Source organism: Triticum aestivum, chromosome 1D, assembly GCF_018294505.1.
Source record: "Triticum aestivum cultivar Chinese Spring chromosome 1D, IWGSC CS RefSeq v2.1, whole genome shotgun sequence".
Taxonomy (NCBI): Eukaryota; Viridiplantae; Streptophyta; class Magnoliopsida; order Poales; family Poaceae; genus Triticum; species Triticum aestivum.
This window is the reverse complement of record NC_057796.1, coordinates 320,686,342-320,706,633: the sequence shown is the minus strand read 5'-3', so window position 1 is coordinate 320,706,633 and position 20,292 is coordinate 320,686,342. Positions and strand designations below refer to the sequence as shown.

At 42.1% G+C, this 20,292-nt stretch overlaps 1 protein-coding gene across 3 annotated transcripts; it reads left to right on the top strand.

The window, feature by feature from the left end:
- Positions 1–1,221: 1,221 nt before the first annotated feature.
- LOC123181761 (phospholipase D zeta 1) lies at positions 1,222–18,459 on the top strand. 3 transcript variants are annotated; one of them, XM_044594095.1, is made up of 20 exons: positions 1,222–1,845; positions 3,652–3,753; positions 6,127–6,245; positions 6,389–6,530; positions 6,659–6,826; positions 6,911–7,084; positions 8,126–8,365; positions 8,447–8,563; positions 9,793–9,932; positions 10,008–10,157; positions 10,255–10,411; positions 10,492–11,025; positions 11,148–11,258; positions 11,624–11,770; positions 11,836–12,033; positions 12,218–12,319; positions 13,222–13,353; positions 17,448–17,513; positions 17,686–17,747; positions 17,825–18,459. In XM_044594095.1, the coding sequence occupies exons 1-20, from the start codon at positions 1,561–1,563 to the stop codon at positions 18,072–18,074; spliced, it is 3,396 nt and encodes a 1,131-aa protein (XP_044450030.1). In that variant the 5' UTR covers positions 1,222–1,560; the 3' UTR covers positions 18,075–18,459. The 3 variants fall into 3 exon arrangements, with proteins under 3 accessions (XP_044450030.1, XP_044450031.1, XP_044450032.1); XM_044594096.1 differs by having other exon boundaries at positions 1,225–1,845; positions 3,657–3,753; XM_044594097.1 differs by having other exon boundaries at positions 1,225–1,845; positions 6,360–6,530.
- The last annotated feature ends 1,833 nt before the right edge of the window (positions 18,460–20,292 follow it).

Below are 20,292 nucleotides of genomic sequence, written 5' to 3'. Positions count from 1 at the left end.
ACGCCCGCCATCTCCACGCGCCTGACGAGCATCGCAGCCACCTTCATATTTGGGCGTCGCGGCCTGAATCCTCCTCACGCCAGTCGTCGCCCACCACTAGCCACAACACCACATCACCTCCACCGTCCCACAGCCGCCGCCGCTAGGATGAGCACACAAGCCAGGTGCACCCTCACCACCACCGTGACCACCATCTCACACAGCCCGCCCCTGTCCCACATCTGGACTGCTTGATCATAAGGTGCACGAGCACCACCATGCGCACCGCAACCTGTAGCCAGCACAGCTGACCACCTTTCCACTACGACCTCCGCTGCCCAGGCCATGGCCACTTGATCCTAGATTTGGCCCAAACCGTCCGTGCTGACCGCGACCTCCGCACGTTCACCGTGACGCACTGCCATGCCACAACACAAGTGCCTTCGCCGCATGCTGAGGGGCAGCCACCACCCTGGCCTAGCCCCCCACTGCAGCACCACAACCGCACTGCCCCGAGGGCCAACTCATGAGCAGGAGATGCATCTAGGAGAGATGCCCCCAGTCACCGAAACCCGCATGACTTCGCTGAGATGGCGTCGAGAGGAGGGAGATGAAGGGGAGGGAGGCGGCGCGGTGGAAGCTGGAAGGTTTTCACTCTTGTATTGCTAGAGGAGGGTGACAAGGGGGTAGGTTTCAGGTGACCACTGAAATGAGGGCATCTTTGATTCAAAGGATTTGTGAATTTTTTTTTGGAGGATTGTAACACTTGGGATTTTTTTATGTGCGTTGTTTGATTTGTAAGATGTCAAACCATAAGAAATTTTCTTTAGCATTCATCTGCACTGGATTTTATAGGAATTGTTTTTCAAGTACTCCAATTTCTTTGAAATAATCCTCCGTTTTCATGTGCACAATCAGTTTTCATGTGCACAATCGAACGTCCCCACAATCATGTAATAGTGCAGATGGCATGCTACTCTACCTACTGTTTCCCTATTCCCGCGTTTTGAAAATCCTGCGAATCAAAGATGCTCTAACTACACTATTTCACTTGTTCTTTTAGAGTACTATATTATCTGTCTGTATGTTCAAATGGGCCCGTGGCAATAAGTTATTGTACGTCTTTTGCCGACCTGCTGTCCGTTTCCACCGGTCCCGACTCCACCGAAGTTTGGAAAGGTTAGCTTAAGAAAAAAAAAAGTTTGGAAAGGTGCTGCTTCTCCCGGCGTCCGTGGAAGACCGACGCGTGCACCTGCCCAAGCCGGTCCCACACACGACGCTCCGTGATTCTCCCGTCCCCCAAGCCCGAATTCCTCCATGTTCTTCCGTTGTTCCTTTTGATTTGAGAATTCCCCCGTTCTCCCGGCCGCGTTCCTGGATTTTGTAATTTTCCTCGTCCAATTCGGCAGTCCAACCTGGAAATTTGACGTCCTTTTCGCGTTCCGCCCCTTCTTTCCTGCCGGCCCACTCCCGCACCCCGAAGGAGACCAACCAAATCGGCATTACAACCCGGGGAAATTCGCCGTCCAGCCAGATCGGACGAGCCCCGTCCGACCTGTTGTTCCCCTTCGCGAAGCTTCCATGAACATGGAGCGCCTGCCGGCGGAGCGCCACGGCCACCGGTACGAGCGGATGCAGCCGGAGCCCGCCGCCGAGGGGGACGCGTCGGCCTCGTCCTCGTCCTCGCCGTCGGCGCCGGCGCGGCGGCCGGAGGTCCTCGCGGCGTCGGCGTCGTTCCGGCTGTCCGAGGCCACGCGGGTGTTCGAGGAGCTCCCGCGCGCCACCATCTTCTCCGTCTCGCGCCCCGACGCCGGCGACATCACCCCCATGCTCCTCTCCTACACCATCGAGATCAACTACAAGCAGGTCCGCGGATCCTCCTGTGTCCCCCCTCTTCTCCGGTTTACGATTCCGAACATTTCGTACCTCCCATCGGTGATGCCCGACTCTGCTCGGGTTCCTGGGAAGTCGTGCGAATTCGATGTCCTGCGATGCTGCTGATTAGTCCGAAATTTTGCGTGCCCAAAATCTATGATCAAGTTAGGCGCCCCAGTTTAATTAGACAGCACTTACTGTCGTTGTAGCTACGCTTCTGGTTGTTGCCTCAATTGCTTCGTTTGGTTCTAGGTTTTCACGCCATCAGTTGATTTGAGTGGCCAGTAATCCAGTATGCTAATAGCAGGACATGAACACGAGCATTTGAATTGTTATATTCAATTTTCTCTGACTGATGACATTGCTAGTAGGGTGTGCCTATTGCGTTGTCGGGTGCTCGACCTTCATGGTTTGGTGTTAGAAGGCAAGGCCTCCAAGTATGAAATTGCGTCAGGTTATTTGTTGGCTCAAATGCGATTCGGGTAAGCACAGTTTCAGTTCTTCTTCTGAAACGATGGCCCAGGCTAATTAGCAATGATGGGTTTACGTTCAGAATGTCCATGGACATGTTTGGTGTCTCATAGCTGGACGTGTATATGAAATTTGGATAGTAAGAGCTACCCTCGCAGGTGCAAGTGCAACATTGTGCCAATACTCGCTCACAAACTACTAACTAGAACTTTGGTGATTTTCTTCTTCCTTATAAAATTTGCTGAAAGTGCTGAGTTTTCATTTGGTTACAAAAACTTAGGACTGCGTCTATTTCATGAACTGGGCTTTCAGATAAAATTTCATGGATAGCTGTTGTTATCCTTATTGAGTACAAAGGATTCGTGATGTAAAATGTGCCAACTTCTTATGGAAAACTTTTTTGTTTACCCAATAACTTCTAACGTTCCATGTCAGCGGTAGGCATCTCGTCTCAAGTTCTTGGACAAAAATAACCACTCCTGTCCTTCTTGGGTTCTTGGATGATTATTTAGCGCTTACACGTCTTTTTGACTAGGATTGACCAATTTCAGACATAGAACTTGATTCTTTAGAAGATATTAAAGAAATTGCAGGACATGCATGGCTAATAACTGATACTTGCATCAGTTTGTATATCAGAGGAATGCATCCTAAATTAATATATTTCAACCATTTTGACCCCTTACATTACAAAATAACCGTAGTGTTGATTGCTGACCTGTCTGTCCTTACTCCTTAATAATTTGGTGCATGATTTAGTGGTCAACAGGTTGTGAAAACAGATTCTGCTACCTTTTGCATCAGATACCTTAACATGCAGTAGGGTACTATCTGGAGCATAAGTTTGTATTAAGTTCAAAGTTAATAGAACTTAATGATACATCGTACAAGTGCACATGTTCATAAACGCACGAGCAAACACTAAGCTGTCAATAGAGAAGGAACCCATGGGACACATGTGCCCTGGAATTTCTTGCTACCTAGTGTTTGTATTTGCTCAAATACCTAGCGAAAATCATGATTTTTCGTTAGGTATTTAACCAAATAGGTACTCCCTCCGTAAAGAAATATAAGAGCGTTTAGATCACTACTTTAGTGATCTAAACGCTCTTATACTTCTTTACGGAGGGAGTACTTGCTACTTGTGATGCCTATTCCCTCCTAATATGTGTTCTTTTGTTATTATTCCATTCTTATATTTCTTTACAGAGGGAGTACTTGCTTCTTCTGATGCCTATTCCCTCCTAATATGTGTTCTGTTGTTATTATTCCATTAAATACAGATGTGTCATATGTGGACTAAATAATGTTCACTACTTCTATCAGTTTAGGTGGCGTCTTTTTAAGAAAGCTTCACAGGTTCTCTATCTACACTTTGCATTGAAGCGACGTGAATTTCTTGAAGAATTCCACGAGAAGCAGGAACAGGTTGGTTACACGGCTATCTTGATTAATGTCGACCTTTTAGAACTAGAATTCAATATATCTATACCCCTATATAGTGTGCGAATAACTTTGAAAGATGGTCGTTGGATGAAGCCAATCCGACGGTGCAGAGATGGCAAATCCGAGCACTACTGGCCGTTGGATATCATCTACATTCCACTAGATTTTGCCACATGTACAATCTAGAAGACTCCATGGTTGATCTTAAGCATAATGCACAAACCTCAAAACACAAGCACTTCTCCTTTGTTCTAGAATCTTCCGTATCATAATTGCCCAATTTATATTTCTAGATGAATTGCCATTATTTGTTTTTTACTTTATGCTTGACAACGCACAATTCCACGAATCTTAAAATAGATTAGCTTTTTTTATAAAAACTAATTGATTTTGAATGAGATGAACTATAAGAATTAAACGAACATCTACATCATGCATATATGACTCAAAGTTTACATGCTATAATGTGGTATTTATTCATAATTTGGTTGCCAAATCTCATGCGTGCAATGCACGTGTACCTTACTAGTAGTGGATAGTGCCAGAGGGAGTAACAAACTATATAATTATTGTATTCCTATTGTGTCCTAAGTTGAGTAATGTTGTTTCATACTGAAATAGATCCATTCTTTATAGAGAAAGTGCAAAAAGCTTTTGTATATCTTTCATCAACGTTGTGTTTGGATGTCTGTATTGGAGGCCTCCGTATTGTATTCGTTTCAATTCCAATTCAGCTGCGAAACTGTAATGGACATGAATACGAATTCGATTGTTTGGGTGTTAATTGAATTGGCTCACGGGATCCTACTGAGGTTTCAATACGAAATCATGTTTGGATGTCAAACTATGGAATTGCATAGCAACATTAGTATATGCATCAAAATAGAAGTTGTATAATGTGTGACTATAATTGGATGATTATATAGCAAAAAAAGGAAACCAATTATTCTAGAAATCCAGGACGACACCATATAATATTGATGCAAAAGCAAAACACAAATTATTAGGCCAAACCTGCAAGAGGATACATTGGTGATTAGCAAATGAATGAGAACAAGAGGTCAGGGGTGGGAAGAAGAAGAAATTGAGTTGTGGCTAGCTGGGCAGAGGAGGACCAGGAGGTAGGGAAGAATGGTGGAGGAAGAAGGGGGCCCGTGTTGTTCTTGCCGGTTCCAGCGGCAGTGAGGGCCACTGCGGCTAGACAAGATGGGGCGGCTGAGAAGGCCTGAGGTAGAAGAGATGGGCTCCAGTGGTGGGCCACCGTAGTGTCAGGGAGGAAGGTATGGGGTGGCACCAGAGGGGACTGCAGACGCGACCAAGAGAGGTCAGATGGGATCTGGCCGCGGAGAGCATGGCCGGAGAAAACGGGAAGGATTGGCGGCGGAGGAAGACAGAAGGGCGTCGACCTGCGCCGCCTTCGATCTGCCTGGGCGCAGCCGTCCTCTCCCGGTCCTTCTGTCTTCCGTGGTGGAGGGACGAAGGAACGAAAAAAGGCCCGAAACGTTTTCTTTTGCGGGCTTGAGTCAATATGGCCGAATTCGGAAGTGCAACCCTTCAAATTGCCGCGAGGAGTGGGCGCGTGCGAGCGAAAACTGCTCTGTATTCGTTACCGTTTCCGTCTGTTGTTTCAGAGTACATCCAAACACCTGTATTGGGGGTAGCCTAGTAGCAAATCCAATTCGATGGCCCAATACAGACATCCAAACGCAGCATAAGAGGATAAGAGGAGAAACGACATATATACAAGTGTTCGGGGGCATAATAGTCCACTGCCGCTGCACGCACACAAACACATGTGAAACAATACATCAACTCAAACGAGGTAGGCCCATTTAGTTTTCACAAGTTATGATAGCAATGTCATTCGTACAAAAGAAGCAACAATAGGTGAGGGAGGAACAAATATGTGCTTGAAAATAGGAGGGAATATAGGACATCCATTATGTATCCAGTGAATTCGATTAGGTTGTTTGGATTATTGCGTGGTTTCAGACATCAACAAAACTGAGAGTTGACATTGATTGTGTAAGCTAGGAAACAAGGAACAATTTGAAACTCGTGGTTCTTTACGTGCTATCGTTCCTAGCCTGCTTAGTGTATCCAGATACACATTTTTTTACCAGTTAATCAAGTTTTTGTTCTCAAATTATCTAATGAGTTCAAAAAAGTTTCTCTAATATGATACTGCAAACAAGGAAGTTCAATACATATTTTTTTCTCACATGCCTTCTTACTCTCTTTTATTGAATTCTGCCACCCTAAATCAGTTAACACTTGGATAACTGTCAGTATGATGGAAAATAATCCACTTAAATCCTAGAGCACTGAGTTGATCTTTATATACTGTGATTTAAGGTCAAAGAATGGCTCCAAAATTTGGGAATTGGGGATCATATGCCGGTAGTACATGATGAGGATGAAGTGGACGACGTAAATGTTCCTTCGCAACCCGATGAAAGCTCCATCAGAAATAGGTAAACATCTTTTTATATTCATGAAGCTGGAATGACTGATGTACAGATACTTTGTAAAACCCCAAAAGTTGATTTAGAGCAGTTGAGTCTCCATATGTTATCCCATGCATGCAGTAAGCAAGACACTGAACCTGTTGTGGCAGAAATGTTCCTTCAATTGCTGTTTTGCCCGTCATTCGACCAGCTCTTGGACGCCAACACTCAATTTCTGACCGAGCAAAAGTTGCCATGCAAGAATATCTTAACCATTTTTTTGGAAACTTGGATATTGTCAACTCACGGGAGGTACAAGTCCTTTGTACATCCACTTTGTCAATTCCAGCAGTTATTAAGCATTAAAAAGCCCATCAGAGCAACCCATGTTGTATATTCTTAATTTATGTCCTAGTCTTAAAACTCTTCAAAAAATGCAGGTTTGCAAATTTTTGGAGGTATCATGTTTGTCATTTTTGCCGGAATACGGGCCTAAGCTAAAAGAAGATTATGTTTCAATTGGCCACTTGCCAAAAATTCAGAAGGGCCATAAGGAGAAATGTTGTTCATGTGGATTGTTTAGTTGTTGCAAGAGCAGCTGGCAAAAGGTATCAAGCAGAATTTTTGTTGTTCAAGTTTGCTATTTTGTTATCATTGTATCTGATATATTCAATTGAATGTTTTGCCAATAGGTTTGGGTTGTCCTGAAGCCAGGATTCTTGGCTTTACTCAAAGATCCTTTTGACCCAAAGCTTTTGGATGTCATTATTTTTGACGCATTGCCACATATGGATATAAATGGAGAAGGTCAAATCTCTCTAGCAAAGGAGATCAAAGAACGCAACCCATTGCATTTTGGATTCCAGGTGCACTTTTCATATTTTAATTTCCTGTGTTCACTTAGCATATTTGTTTGACATGACCTCGTGCAATTGCTACAAAGTCCATGCAAATTCAACACATTTTACCAGAAGCAACTTTACTGGGCTACAAATTAAGAAATACCATGTCTCATTATCTCGGGCCTACCAACTTTATTAGTTCTGTAATATCAAGTATGTCTAGCCATCTTTCGAAAGTACCACATAAGTTGCTGCAAAATTTTATGAGCAGTTGAAGAAGTTACACGGGAAATGTCGGTTATGGCCATTGTGTGGTTGTTGTGTTTTCTAGTGCTGCCTTATGAAGTTTAGTTATTTACAGAAATATTCACTAAAATGTACTCATAAATTTGCTGTTATGGGTCTAACGAAGATGCTATCAAATAGTTATCTAACGGTAGAATACTATAATTGCTTCTGGATAGCCATTGAATGCCAAAAAGAGCCTTACTAGATTGTTACTGTCTGCCTTTGTGGTACAGATCTTAATGAACATTCGTCTGTAACATCTGGATGTATAGCTGAATGTCGAGTCTTGTTAAATTGACATCCTGTTGTAAGAGTGACACTGTTTTAGCTGTTAGTATGAGACTTGGAACAGGAAATTGTAGTTAACATGTGATATTTATCACTTTATGAGATTAATTTGTCTCTATCGCTTCCCCTTGTGATACAAAATTTATTGTTATTCCACAACCATTTTGAATAAGTTGATATGTTTAGTGAAGGCATGAGATTGTGGCATTATCGCGTAAAAGACTGCAGAAGCTTGTTGCTCTTTTATGGAGTACTTCTGTAGTTAAATACTTATATTGCATACACTCATAAAAAGCAGCACAAATTCCCAATGAACCTGGTAGTACAAATTTGAGGCATGGTTGATTTGCTACCAAAACTTGGCTAGACAATGTTTAGGCAAGCCGATGCCAAAACTTGCAGTTGGCAACCTTTTTTAGAGTTAGCAAGATAATTGGTAGCCAATATTCTGTCAAGCCTGAATCTGTTGATGCTATTCACTGGTGAAAGGTATCCTCTGGTGGCCGGACAATTAAGTTACGAACAAAAAGCTCGTCTAAGGTTAAGGATTGGGTTACTGCAATCAATGCTGCTAGACAACCTCCAGAGGGCTGGTGTTACCCTCATCGCTTTGGTTCATTTGCACCACCAAGAGGCCTGTTGGAAGATGGGAGTATGGCACAGTGGTTTATAGATGGGCAAGCTGGATTTGAAGCAATTGCTTCCTCGATTGAGCATGCTAAATCCGAGGTTTATTTTTTATTTCCAGTTACTCGACAGGAATGTATCTGCCATCGTACATAAGTCTAAGATAATTGAAATTTGATCCAGATATTTATTGCTGGCTGGTGGCTCTGCCCAGAATTGTATCTCCGACGTCCCTTCGAACATCATGGGTCATCTAGGCTTGATGCTCTACTGGAAGCAAGAGCGAAGCAGGGTGTGCAGGTATTGTAGTTGCTTTATATTTTCTAATCAGAACTTGCTAGGTGAACTCATGAAGTGTGTGATATTTGAACTATCATCGTCACCACTTGTAGTTATATATGTCAATCCATGAGTTGGAGATTTCTATATCATATACTTTGGCAAATATGCTGCTTCATAAGTTATCCCAAGTATAATCATCTGAAGACATCTCATTTGTATTATAAACGTTTATTCTGACCTCACAAGGTCAAACAAGAATACAAAAACACCTCCACAAGTTGGGCAGTATGTAGAAAATACCCCGTCATTTTAGCCTCTTTGCTCTCAATACATTCTCATCCTTTTTTGAGCAGAATGCATTCTCATCCTTACTTACTTTTTGTGTATGCTGTAAGTGATAAGCTACTCATTACCATTGATGTTGAGACCGCAGAAGATATTTTGCAACCCATAGGCAATATGATTTGCAAAACATCTTTCGACATAAATACCATTCATGTACAGGTCCCATATGCGAATAATTGAATGTTTTTATTTATTTTTCCTGTATACAGTATTATAGACAGGAAAATACTGTCATTGGATTTTCCTTGATAGTTTTCTTTGGCTAGTACATGATGATAAAGTCATAGTCAAAGACGTGCATCGGAGACTAAGAATAAAAACTTGCTTACGTGGGTATATATATATTTTTTATATGGAAACTTCTAGATAAATAGAGGGATTACTGTTGAAGAAGTTAAGGGTGCGTTCGAAGTTCAGGAAAAATTATAGGAATCGGATCCTACAGGATTTTATGCACTTGGTGTGTTCGGGTTGAAGGAAAGCTCTACAGCAAAATGGAGGAAAGGTTTTGATTCCTGCAGTTCCGTACAGATTTCACGGGAAAAAGAAAATCCACTCCAAGCTCTTGTTTTCGCGTGGAAGCTCGAGGCAAGGTGTTAGCTCGCCGAATAAAAAATCGTTGCATGGAGCCAGCTCGGTAGAAGAACCTATCACGGGCAATAAAATATTCATAGCATACTACTTTACACATCGGCCTGTTTTCACTGTTTTCTGATCCTATGTTCTGCACTTATGCCTCATCCCCGATCCTACACTTTTTCCTGTTGCTTTGTTTTAGAAACCTGCAGTCCGAACGGGCCCTAAGTTGACTTTGTGCCATATTTATTTAGCATGAAGTAATATCTGATTGTTGATATAAACTGATAATTACTAACTAATGAATTGTGTACTTTCTTTTGCAGATTTACATTCTAATGTATAAGGAGGTTGCTCTTGCCTTGAAAATTAATAGCTTGTACAGTAAAAACAGGCTACTTAACATTCATGAGAATGTTAAAGTTCTGCGCTACCCAGATCATTTCTCAAGTGGTGTATACTTGTGGTACGGCTGATTTTTTCAACTTTTTGCTATGTTATTGGGGAAACTCTAACAATTTAATTGTTTATTAACTTTAAGGTCACATCATGAGAAAATTGTGATTGTCGATAATCAAGTCTGCTATATTGGAGGACTTGATCTGTGCTTTGGTCGCTATGATAGTCCTGACCACAAAGTTACCGATGTTCCTTCTACGATATGGCCAGGGAAAGACTACTACAACCCTAGGTAAGTAATTTAATCTTTCATCCTTAGCTTTAGATATTCTGAACTTCCCATATGCTTCCTTTGTAAATATACCTAAATTTAATCTCTTGTACATAAGGGAATCTGAGCCGAATTCTTGGGAGGACTCAGCAAAAGATGAACTTGACCGTACTAAATATCCTCGTATGCCATGGCATGACGTCCAGTGTGCTCTGTACGGTCCACCTTGTCGGGATGTAGCAAGGCATTTTGTCCAGCGCTGGAATTACTCAAAGGTTAGTTTGCTCCATTGATCTGCTCATCAGAGAAAGCGTTTGCCCACTTTTTATTGTAAATTTACTGTCACTTTTCCCAGAGGAATAAAGCTCCAAATGAGCAAGCAATTCCGTTGCTGATGCCTCATCACCACATGGTAATTCCACATTACAAGGGCAGAAGTAAAGAAGCAAATGGTGAGGCTGAGGGTAAGCAAAATCATGATGAGAATGTTGATGTTAAAAAGACAGCCTCCTTGGCATCAAGTGCATCAAGTCAGGATGTTCCATTACTTTTACCTCAAGAGCTTGAACCTCAGGCATTGCCTGATGGAGATTTAGCGATGACTGGCTTTGACATTAACCAGGCTGATAACGCAAACAAAACAGGCTTCAAACAGCCTTTGCTCAACCGAAAGGCAAAATTCGATGCTTCTCGTCAGGATTTACCTATGAGAGGTTTTGTAGACAATCTCAGTTCCCCGGAGTCTGCAACTATTAGGCGTTTTGATTCACCGAAAGAAGATAGGCATCACATGGATAAGAAATGGTGGGAGAGGCAGGAGCAAGGAGATCAAGTTGCTTCAGTACTTGACATTGGGCAAGTTGGACCAAGGGCAACTTGTCGTTGTCAGGTAGTGTTTTGGTACTATGCAATAGATTTCAAAATATTTGGTGAAACTGAGGAATGAGGTTCATGTATATCAATTGCATTGCATATCTCCATTTTATTTAATTTTTCAATGTTTTTGCTCAGGTTATTAGAAGTGTTGGTCAATGGTCAGCTGGAACCACTCAAATTGAAGGAAGTATCCACAATGCCTACTTTTCTCTAATTGAAAAGGCAGAACACTTTGTATACATTGAGGTCTGTATTCATTGTTTGAACTTTTAACAAGTAAACCCAATTCAAATTGTCAGTAGTTTTTACTCCCTCTGTTCACAAATATAAGACATTTTTGCATTTCAATTTAAACTGTCATCCTGCATTTTTTTACAGAGTGAATACTGGTTAATAATGTAAAGTGATATTCACCATGCGTTCTTGTTACTTTCTTATTTCTATGTATTTGTGGTGATTAGTGTGATTTAGATGATTCATTTTCTGCAGCGTAACAAAAATATCACATTTTACACATACATTTTAAAGTTTGTAATCAGAGTGTTTTTTACGAGTGAATTGTAAGTATACTGGCATATTATCTAAACATCCTTTTGGTTGGCCTTTTGCAGAATCAGTTTTTCATATCAGGCCTTTCAGGGGATGACACAATTAAAAACCGTGTGTTGGAAGCATTGTACAGGCGTATACTTCGAGCAGAGAGAGAGAAAAAGCGCTTTAAAGCCATCATCGTTATACCCCTTTTACCGGGTTTTCAGGTAATTTTCTGCTACAGGAATACGGATTGTGCTGTTTCTCTGTTACTGAAATAATCTCATGGTAGGGAGGCATTGATGATGGTGGAGCTGCATCTGTGAGGGCAATTATGCACTGGCAGTACCGGACTATCTGTAGAGGCCCTAATTCGATACTGCAGAATCTGTATGATGTGATTGGTCTTAAGGCCCATGACTATATTTCCTTTCATGGTCTCAGAGCACATGGTAGGCTAACTGATGGAGGTCCCGTGGTTACTAGCCAGGTAATGTCAATATTTTTGAGTCTGGGAGCATGTTTTGTGTCCCTCCAGGGTGCCGAATCTTGTTCATTTGGCTTCCATATATTTGTTTATGATATAACAAGCCAATGTCGTTGTAGTGCTTGTTGCCACGATGCTTTTTTACTATTTATCACATAAATTCCTTTTAACACGGTCTGCCTTCCAGATTTATGTACACAGCAAGTTAATGATCATTGATGACCGCATTGCATTGATTGGTTCAGCTAACATAAATGATAGAAGCTTGCTTGGATCAAGGGATTCTGAGGTATGTATTTCTCAGATTCCTTTTCTGTATATAATGCACAGTGTATTTTGTATGCTGGTCCTGTTTTATAAGATTGAATTCGGTCAACAGTCCTTATTCTGCAATGTAGAGCCGATGCAACATTTAAAATGGTTATAAAAATACACTTCATTTCAGCTTCCTATCACTTTTAAGAGTAGGCTAACTTCTAACCAGAGTACTATTTTTTTGCTTTCGTGGCAGGTATTTTCTGCATTGTTAACTGTATTTAGTCAACAGCAAATCGCTTATACCTAAGCAATGTGTAAATTGCCTGTAACTAAGTAAATGTGTAAATCGCTTATAACTAAGTAATGTTTTAATCATGAGTAGGGCATTTTGGAGGACGAGCTCCATGGAGCTCGTTTTTTTTTGAAAAATTCAAAAATCACATTCTGTAAAGTTCCAAAAAATTCTGGAAAAAAATCATAAACGTTTATATGGATGTGTTTTACATGTGTGTAAAGTTTGACGATGATGCATTATGGTGAGAGCTACACAAAAAAGACAAGTTCGTGCATTTTTAATAGTGAACAGTACAGACACTGTTCATCATTTTCAAAATCACGATCGTCTTTTTTCTGTAGCTCTCACCATAATGTATACCATCTCCAATTTTTATACATGCACTCCCTCCATAAAGAAATATAAGTGATCTAAACACTGTTATATTTCTTTACAGAGGGAGTATTTTACATCTGTATGAACGTGTGTGATTTTTTTTGAATTTTTTGAAACTTCAAAATATGATTTTCAATTTTTTCAAAATAAAGAGCTCCATGGAGCTTGTCCTCCCTTTAGCGACTTCGGTAAATCACTTATACTTAAGTAATGTGTTGGTGATGGAAGTGGGTTACATGATGCTTTTCTCCTGCTACTTCCAGATTGCTGTGGTCATCGAAGATAAAGAAGTTGTTAATTCCAAAATGGATGGAAGACATTGGGAAGCTGGCAAATTCTCTCTCAGCCTACGGCTTTCTCTCTGGGCGGAGCACCTTGGCCTTCACCGAGGAGAGGTTTGGACTATGTTTTTTTGCTATCACTCTTTGCGCTTGGTAACGTTCTTAATAGTAAATCCTAATAGATGTTTAGGACATCGAAATGGTCTAGAATACACCTTTGACTAATAATCCTTTTTCACATTTTTATTTGAAAACTTATTAGCTATTATGTTATAGAAGTACTTCTGATTAGAAATATACTAATATCATTTCCACAAGACAAGTCAAAGTATATGTGTGTATTTTCTTGTTCAAATATTTGTTATTTTGTACCGCATACATTCTGAACTGACATCAATTTAGTAATAGATGGAGGCATAACATACGGATGTTAGGCTGAAAGCCACGATTTTAGGTAGAAGTGATTAAGGATGTGCATTTATCCTGTTGTTTACCATCTTTATGTCTGTGCTTCCTGGTATGTCTTGTGCACCCAGTCCATTTCTTATCTTTAGCAGTCACTGAGTTACGAGCCTGTTTTTCCAATGCTAAGAGCATCTCTAGCCCTTCACCCAAAAACTTCCCTAAGACCTGCTTCCTCCCTAAGAACTTTAACCCCCTAGACCTTCTCCTTATATATTTAACCCTCTAAAATTTGTGGAGTTAACCCTCGAGCTGAGCAATTCCTGCCCAAATTTACTCCAACCGAGCAACTCCCTAAGAACTTTCATGCTCAACCGCCTCCCGCCGCCGCCGCGCGATGTCGACGTTGGCGCCCTCCGCCGCGGGAATGGATGTCTTTGTTCCCATCGAACCCTCCGATTCCGACTCCTCTTGCCATGGAAACGGTAGGGCAAGGTCTTGCTGCCCGGCGCAGCTCCATGTTGGACCATCCACACACCCTCCTCTACACCTGGCCGCCCTCCCATTCCTCGAACGTAGTGAAGAAGCGACGCCAAAGGCCGGGCGTGTCGAAGGATGGTGCGGCGGTTTGGGAGAAGGCTGCCGTCGCCATCGCCCCCTCCACTCAAAGTTCAAAAAAGCGCTAGGCGTAAATTATGCATTTGGCCACCTACTTCCGCCTTGATAGCTTATGCGTTGCTTATGCGCGATTAGGCGTTCCGTACACAATCACTACAGTGTGAAGAAATAAGCCAGATGGGCTGACCTAGCCCATTAAAGCACCGGCCCATTTATCCTCTTCTCATTAAAACCTCTCGTTGATGCACAATGGATAGAAATTCTAGGGATCCTCCTCACGACACCTCTCTCTCTTCCTCTCTCCCTTGTTGCACCCATGGCAACCAGTCAGCGAAGCTCTATTTCTCGCTGGGGGATCTCAACCCCTTGGGAGTGGTCAAATCCTCTATGGGGAGGATGAATCTTCACTGTGTAGGTCCAATCCTTAATGGGTAGATTGATTTCTCGTCTGAGGACATGATTCCTTGCCAGAGATGGCTGATTTCTCAACGGAGGACCTCGCCCGCCGCCTTTTTTTGAACTATGCCTCCATTGTCCCTTCGGCACCAACTGAGGTCACCAATGCCAGCGTCGTCGATTCCGCCCGCTAGGTGTTTGACACATTGCCCGATAGGTAATTTTCTCCCTTTTTTTCTTTATCAAACTCTGTGGTGCATTGTAAATTAGTGATGGATATGCAAATTGGAAGCTGCCATGCTCAAATGTGGTGATGGATTTTTGCATTTGAACAAACCGAAGCGAAAAGCCAAGAAGACAAGACTTGCTTCCAAGGTGGCGTTCGATGAATCTAACACCATCGGCTCGAGGAAATTGCCTTGTCTATGGTGGATGTAAGCCCAAGAGGGAGAAATGGTAGTCCCAAAGTGGAGGAGATCGACCCGCATATTATGAAGAAGCTAACAAGATTAGTGAACTACGAGCCTGAGGAGGATGAGACTTTGTGCTATGCTTGGTTGAACATCTCCCTTGATGCCCACTGTTGGAGCCGATCAAACAAAGGAAACCTTTTGGAAAAGGATTGAGGAATAATATGCATGTAGTGTCCTGATTTGATTCCCTCCAACATACAAGGTTCTCTTGCTCATGGTTGGATTGTCATCTAAGATTTTTGCAGCCGGTGGTCCGGTTGTGTTGAGTAATAGAACAACTTGCCTTTGAGTAGAGTTTCAGTTAATGAGTATAGGCCGTACACGCAAGAGCTATACAAGCATCGGAGCAAGTGGTTTGGTAACAAGCCATTCACCACTTTGCACCATTGTTTCGCCGTGCTCAAGATAAATGAGAAGTGGGCGAGGAGGAACTTTGAAACAACATCGAGAAGGTTAAGATTTGAGGATCTCCGTCTCCACTGATCTCAAGGATGATGGTGAGGGTGATATGATAGGGGAAGAAGCCCCACTCCTAGCTCTTGTTTGGATGGGAGAAAGAGATGGAGAGGAAGAAGAATGGTGCACTTGGTGCCTACAAAGGAGAACTTAATGCTATCATCAAAGGAGATGGCGGCCGAACGCAAGCTAGAGAAGATGGTGAGGTGGATGGAGCTCAAAGTGATGGGGAGGAGAGGTTGAGAACGAAGGCCTTGGCTGAGGCATACTTGATGGATGTTGAGGAGAGGAAAGTGCGTGCTGGCGAGCGTAGGCTTGCAATCAAGGAGCAAAGACTTGCAATCGAGACCTAAGTGGAGATGAACAATAGGAGGTCAAAGAGTGCCAAATCATGTTCATGGATGCAAGCGGGATGGACAACAAGACAAAACAATACTGACAGCTCACTCGTTGGCAAGATCGATGTTCTATGGTGGTGGTAGTAGTAGTTGTAGTGGTGGCAATGGGAGTGCATGATTTATGTTACATGTGGTGGCTTTCGCGGTGGCTTTTGACGAAAAATGTAGGATGCGGTGGCTTTTGACGAACTATGTTGGATGCAGTGGCTTTTGGATGGGATGTGGTTGCTTTTGATGATAAATATGTTGGATGCAGTGGCTTTTGGATGGGATGTGGTGGCTTTTGATGATGAACTATGTTGGGATGCTCTATGTTGATGCTTATCGTTCAATTGGAAATGTTATTGAAATGTGTGAGTTGTTATTCAAAATTTTGAATTGTTTATAAGAAACATTTGAATTATAGGGAGTGTATAAGCAAATTTTGAATTATGTATGCAAAAGGATGGAGGAAATAGCAAATGAAAAGTATAGGGAGTTAAGTTTAGGGGAAGAACTAGGTGCAAGAAAGTTTAAGCCCTCAAATTTTAGGGAGGTTATCCAGGGAGTTAAGTTTTAGGGAAGGTGTAGAGATACTCTTACAACTACAAGGGCATATGCCTGTCTGATGGTGTTTTGTGTTGTTTGTGTGATATTTTTATAGAACATATTAGAGGGGCGATGCTAGTTCACGCGCGGCTGCGGCAATGCTCGTTTTTGGACTGGTCCCCGGTTTGGAAAGTGCATCGATGGGGTGGGATAGTTTAGAGCAACCGGCGGGTTTGGATAGTTTAGAGTGGGCCCCACCGCCCTGAAAATCAGGGGGGGGGGGGAGAGATTAGTAGTTGACTAATTTGATGGGCTCTCAGCGATTCATATGTTAACGAGCCGTTCCACATGTGCATGACCAGATCCACCTGGTGGGCCCCAAAGGAAAAGGCTGTCGGCTGAGTGCTTGGCTTTGGATGGATCGACCGCTCCAGCGCGCGGGTGTGAAAGAGTCTCTTCTATATTAGAATGTAGTGATGTATTATACATCATGTGAAGTTTTGATTCAAGGAATAGAAATAATCTGCAAAACCCTTAAGACTAGTTAGTTAGGATCTTATTGAGTGTTTGGATACTTTTTTGGAAAACGCAAAAGCATCTGCGTTTCATTTCATTGCAAAGGTAGAGAAAGGAAAGCCTCGATAGAGGCATGATACAATGTACGAAGAAACAAAACTGACACCCTAATCCCTAAAAACATTTATATGTTCACACTTGTATGATGTATGTATAGATAAATGATCAAAACTATCCTGCGCCGAACCTCCTTCGTGTGGGCTAAAACTCACCTACCGCCTTGGTTAAAACCTGATAAAAGAAAATTACGTGAATTTGGTATATCACAAGCATGCTTGATAAGGATGTCTTCTCTTTATTGTAGGAAACAAGAAAATTCCGTGCATTATTCAAGTTCACAAAATATCATTTTCTCTTGCAGGTTAACCACATCATGGATCCTATGGATGATACAACGTTCAAAAATATCTGGATGGCCACTGCTAAGGTGACAGAAACAAAAATGTTGTACCCTGAAGTCATAGTTCATTCAAGAATCAAGACTATGATTACTAAGCATATGGGACGTTCCCTATAAATTACGTTATATTTGGTATTTGCAAATTCTTTTGTTGATTTCCTTTATTCTTATTACTGAATTACCTGAGCATGTCTGGCAGACAAATACCACGATTTACCAGGATGTATTCTCTTGTGTTCCCAACGATCTCATCCATTCAAGGTATTTATCAACAGCCATTTCATCTCAGTATTATTTCATCCCATTGTTGCATTCTCTGAAACATAATAACCACACAGGACACAGTTTCGGCAAAGCATTGCTTACTGGAAGGAAAAAATTGGCCACACTACAATTGATCTAGGCGTTGCCCAAGAAAAGCTCGAAACCTACCAGGATGGCGATCTCAAAGGTGCCGACCCTATGGAGAGATTGCAGTTGGTCAGAGGCCACCTTGTATCTTTTCCTTTGGATTTCATGTGCCAAGAGGACTTGAGACCATATTTCAGTGAAAGCGAGTATTACACATCTCCACAAGTTTTCCATTAGGTTGATTTTCATGGAAGAGTTGCTCTCCCAGTGCCTTAGTTGTACATAGTACAGGCGCCAGCTTGTAGATGTTTTTACAGGAAATGAAGAAAATATACGGCCACGTCAGGCAGTTTACAAATATACCCCATTCACCGGAGTTCTGTCTTTTTGGGCAATTACCCGTGCTCAGATTCTTCTTTTTCCAACCAAAGAATATAGGAATATAGTTAGTTCATTCGACGGCTCTGGTTTTTTTAGGTGAGAAATGCCCCTGTTCAGTTGACACTTTTCCAGTCCAGAGAATAGGCTCTTTCTTTAAAGCTGTCTTGGTTGTACATTATGAATTATTTTTGAAGAATAAGTACATTCTAGTTGGCCTTGCAATGTATGCACTATTAATCTCTCCGGTGTGACTTTTGAAACCTTTGCTGTCTTGTGTTTCATCTTCTCGAGAATTACTGTACATTCTAGACAGAACAATCATCCCATCTTGAACTGATGTGTTTCTGTGATGTTATGAATGAGGATGTATTTACCCAGATGAATGATATAACGAATGAAGATGCACGTACCCTGCACCTCTTCACCGGTAATCATTAGACGTCATTGCATGTGTTTTGGCAGAAGCTGGTAATAAGAAACAGCCGAGGGTTACGTCCATACTATGTAGCTATATCCTAATAGAGTGTGATTACGTCCATATTTCGCCCATGGTTTCTCACAGAAGTCCTGGACATCTCTCGAAGGAACCACTTTAGCAGTTAGCTCGTCGGCTAGATGCCCTCCAGCCAACACAAGCTACAACCAACTTTGTAGCTTCCTGCAGCAAGACCAACAAACCCACAACTCTAATAATCAATGGTTTGTAGCTACATCAGCACTTAACTAACACAGGGTACGTGATCGTTTTTAACTAATGTAATAAGGTTATAATACTTTTGCATTTTTTTTATACTCCCTCCGTCCCAAAATAAGTGTTTCAACCTTAGTAAAACTTTGTAATAGAGTTACAAAGTTGAAACACTTATTTTCGGACAGAGAGAGTAGGTAATTGCAATAGTATATATACGGTCGCCTCACCAGATACCCAAATAAGTTTTTATCTAACTGCTTTGGCGATTGAGCTAGGTTTGTAACTGTTTATCTAACTGCTTTGGCGGTTGAGCTAAGTTTGTAATTGTTGAGCAATAGTGCCTTGTCAAGCCTACTCGGTGGGCAAAGCTTGGAAAGCACTTGTATGAAAACACTTATGGCACGATCAAGCTACATCAATGATCTGATGTTTTGAAGTCGTAGTTGTGAAATTGACGAAACGTTAATGAATACATAGTTGATGAAAACGAATCAAGGATCCTTTCGGAAAGCCGTGGACATGCATTCATTCCTGCAGGCTGCAGGTGTATTACAGATTAAATTTGGGTTAACACATCCAGTGAATTCTTAGTGGGAAAACATGTGCTCGTGCTTGCACTCACTGGAATCTCAAATTTGTTTCCTGGTTCGGCAAATCCATTGGCAGTCAGTGTCGATATTGAAACTTGCATCTCCGCCACAAAAAAGAAAAAAAGAAAAAGAAAAAAGAAAATCAATGCTTGTGGAACTGGAAATGTCTAGAATGTGTCGCCTCCTTCCGTGCCCTATTTTTAGCCAAGCACCAACCAGTCTAGCTAGGTGTCCTGATCATGTAGGCCAGATCTGATTGCTAGGCACCTCTGAACGGGACGGGACCCAGTGCTATGATACCACCACTCATCTCAATGCCTCATCGGCTGTGTCCTTTAATTTCTTGCCTAGTCATTCTGACGATATAGTGGGCGCAGCGCTGTGGGCTCACGCGTGTTGGTCGACGTGGATCCATGCCATCTTGTTGGCTTTTCCTTCTTAGGATCCAGATCCCTACTATCCCACAGAAGCTACTTGCACAGATCAGATGGGAGTTTTCCGTAGCACTCCGTCTCCGGTGTTCTCCTGTACTTGCACAGATCAGATATTTACTCCGTTTCCGGTGTCGCGTGTACGAGTCACCAAGCACTGCGCATATCGTAGCTGCACTGGGCACCGCAAGCGACGCTCTCTCGTACAGTACATGCATGCGCACGGTGTGATGTTTTTCTTAGAGTCCAAGGCAATGGTAGTTCGCACAAATCGAATGCCATTCAATCTAGAATTGGCAAATTTTCACATACTTCTCAAGCTCTTTTTTGACACTAAAAATCACATAGTTCTCGAGACCGGA

Excerpts from the sequence above, each read along its gene's own strand:
- LOC123181761 (XM_044594095.1), top strand. The coding sequence starts at position 1,561 with ATGAACATGGAGCGCCTGCCGGCGGAGCGCCACGGCCACCGGTACGAG. Across the intron at positions 7,085-8,125 it reads CATTGCATTTTGGATTCCAG|GTATCCTCTGGTGGCCGGAC; the intron begins GTGCACTTTTCA and ends CACTGGTGAAAG. Across the intron at positions 8,366-8,446 it reads TTGAGCATGCTAAATCCGAG|ATATTTATTGCTGGCTGGTG; the intron begins GTTTATTTTTTA and ends AATTTGATCCAG.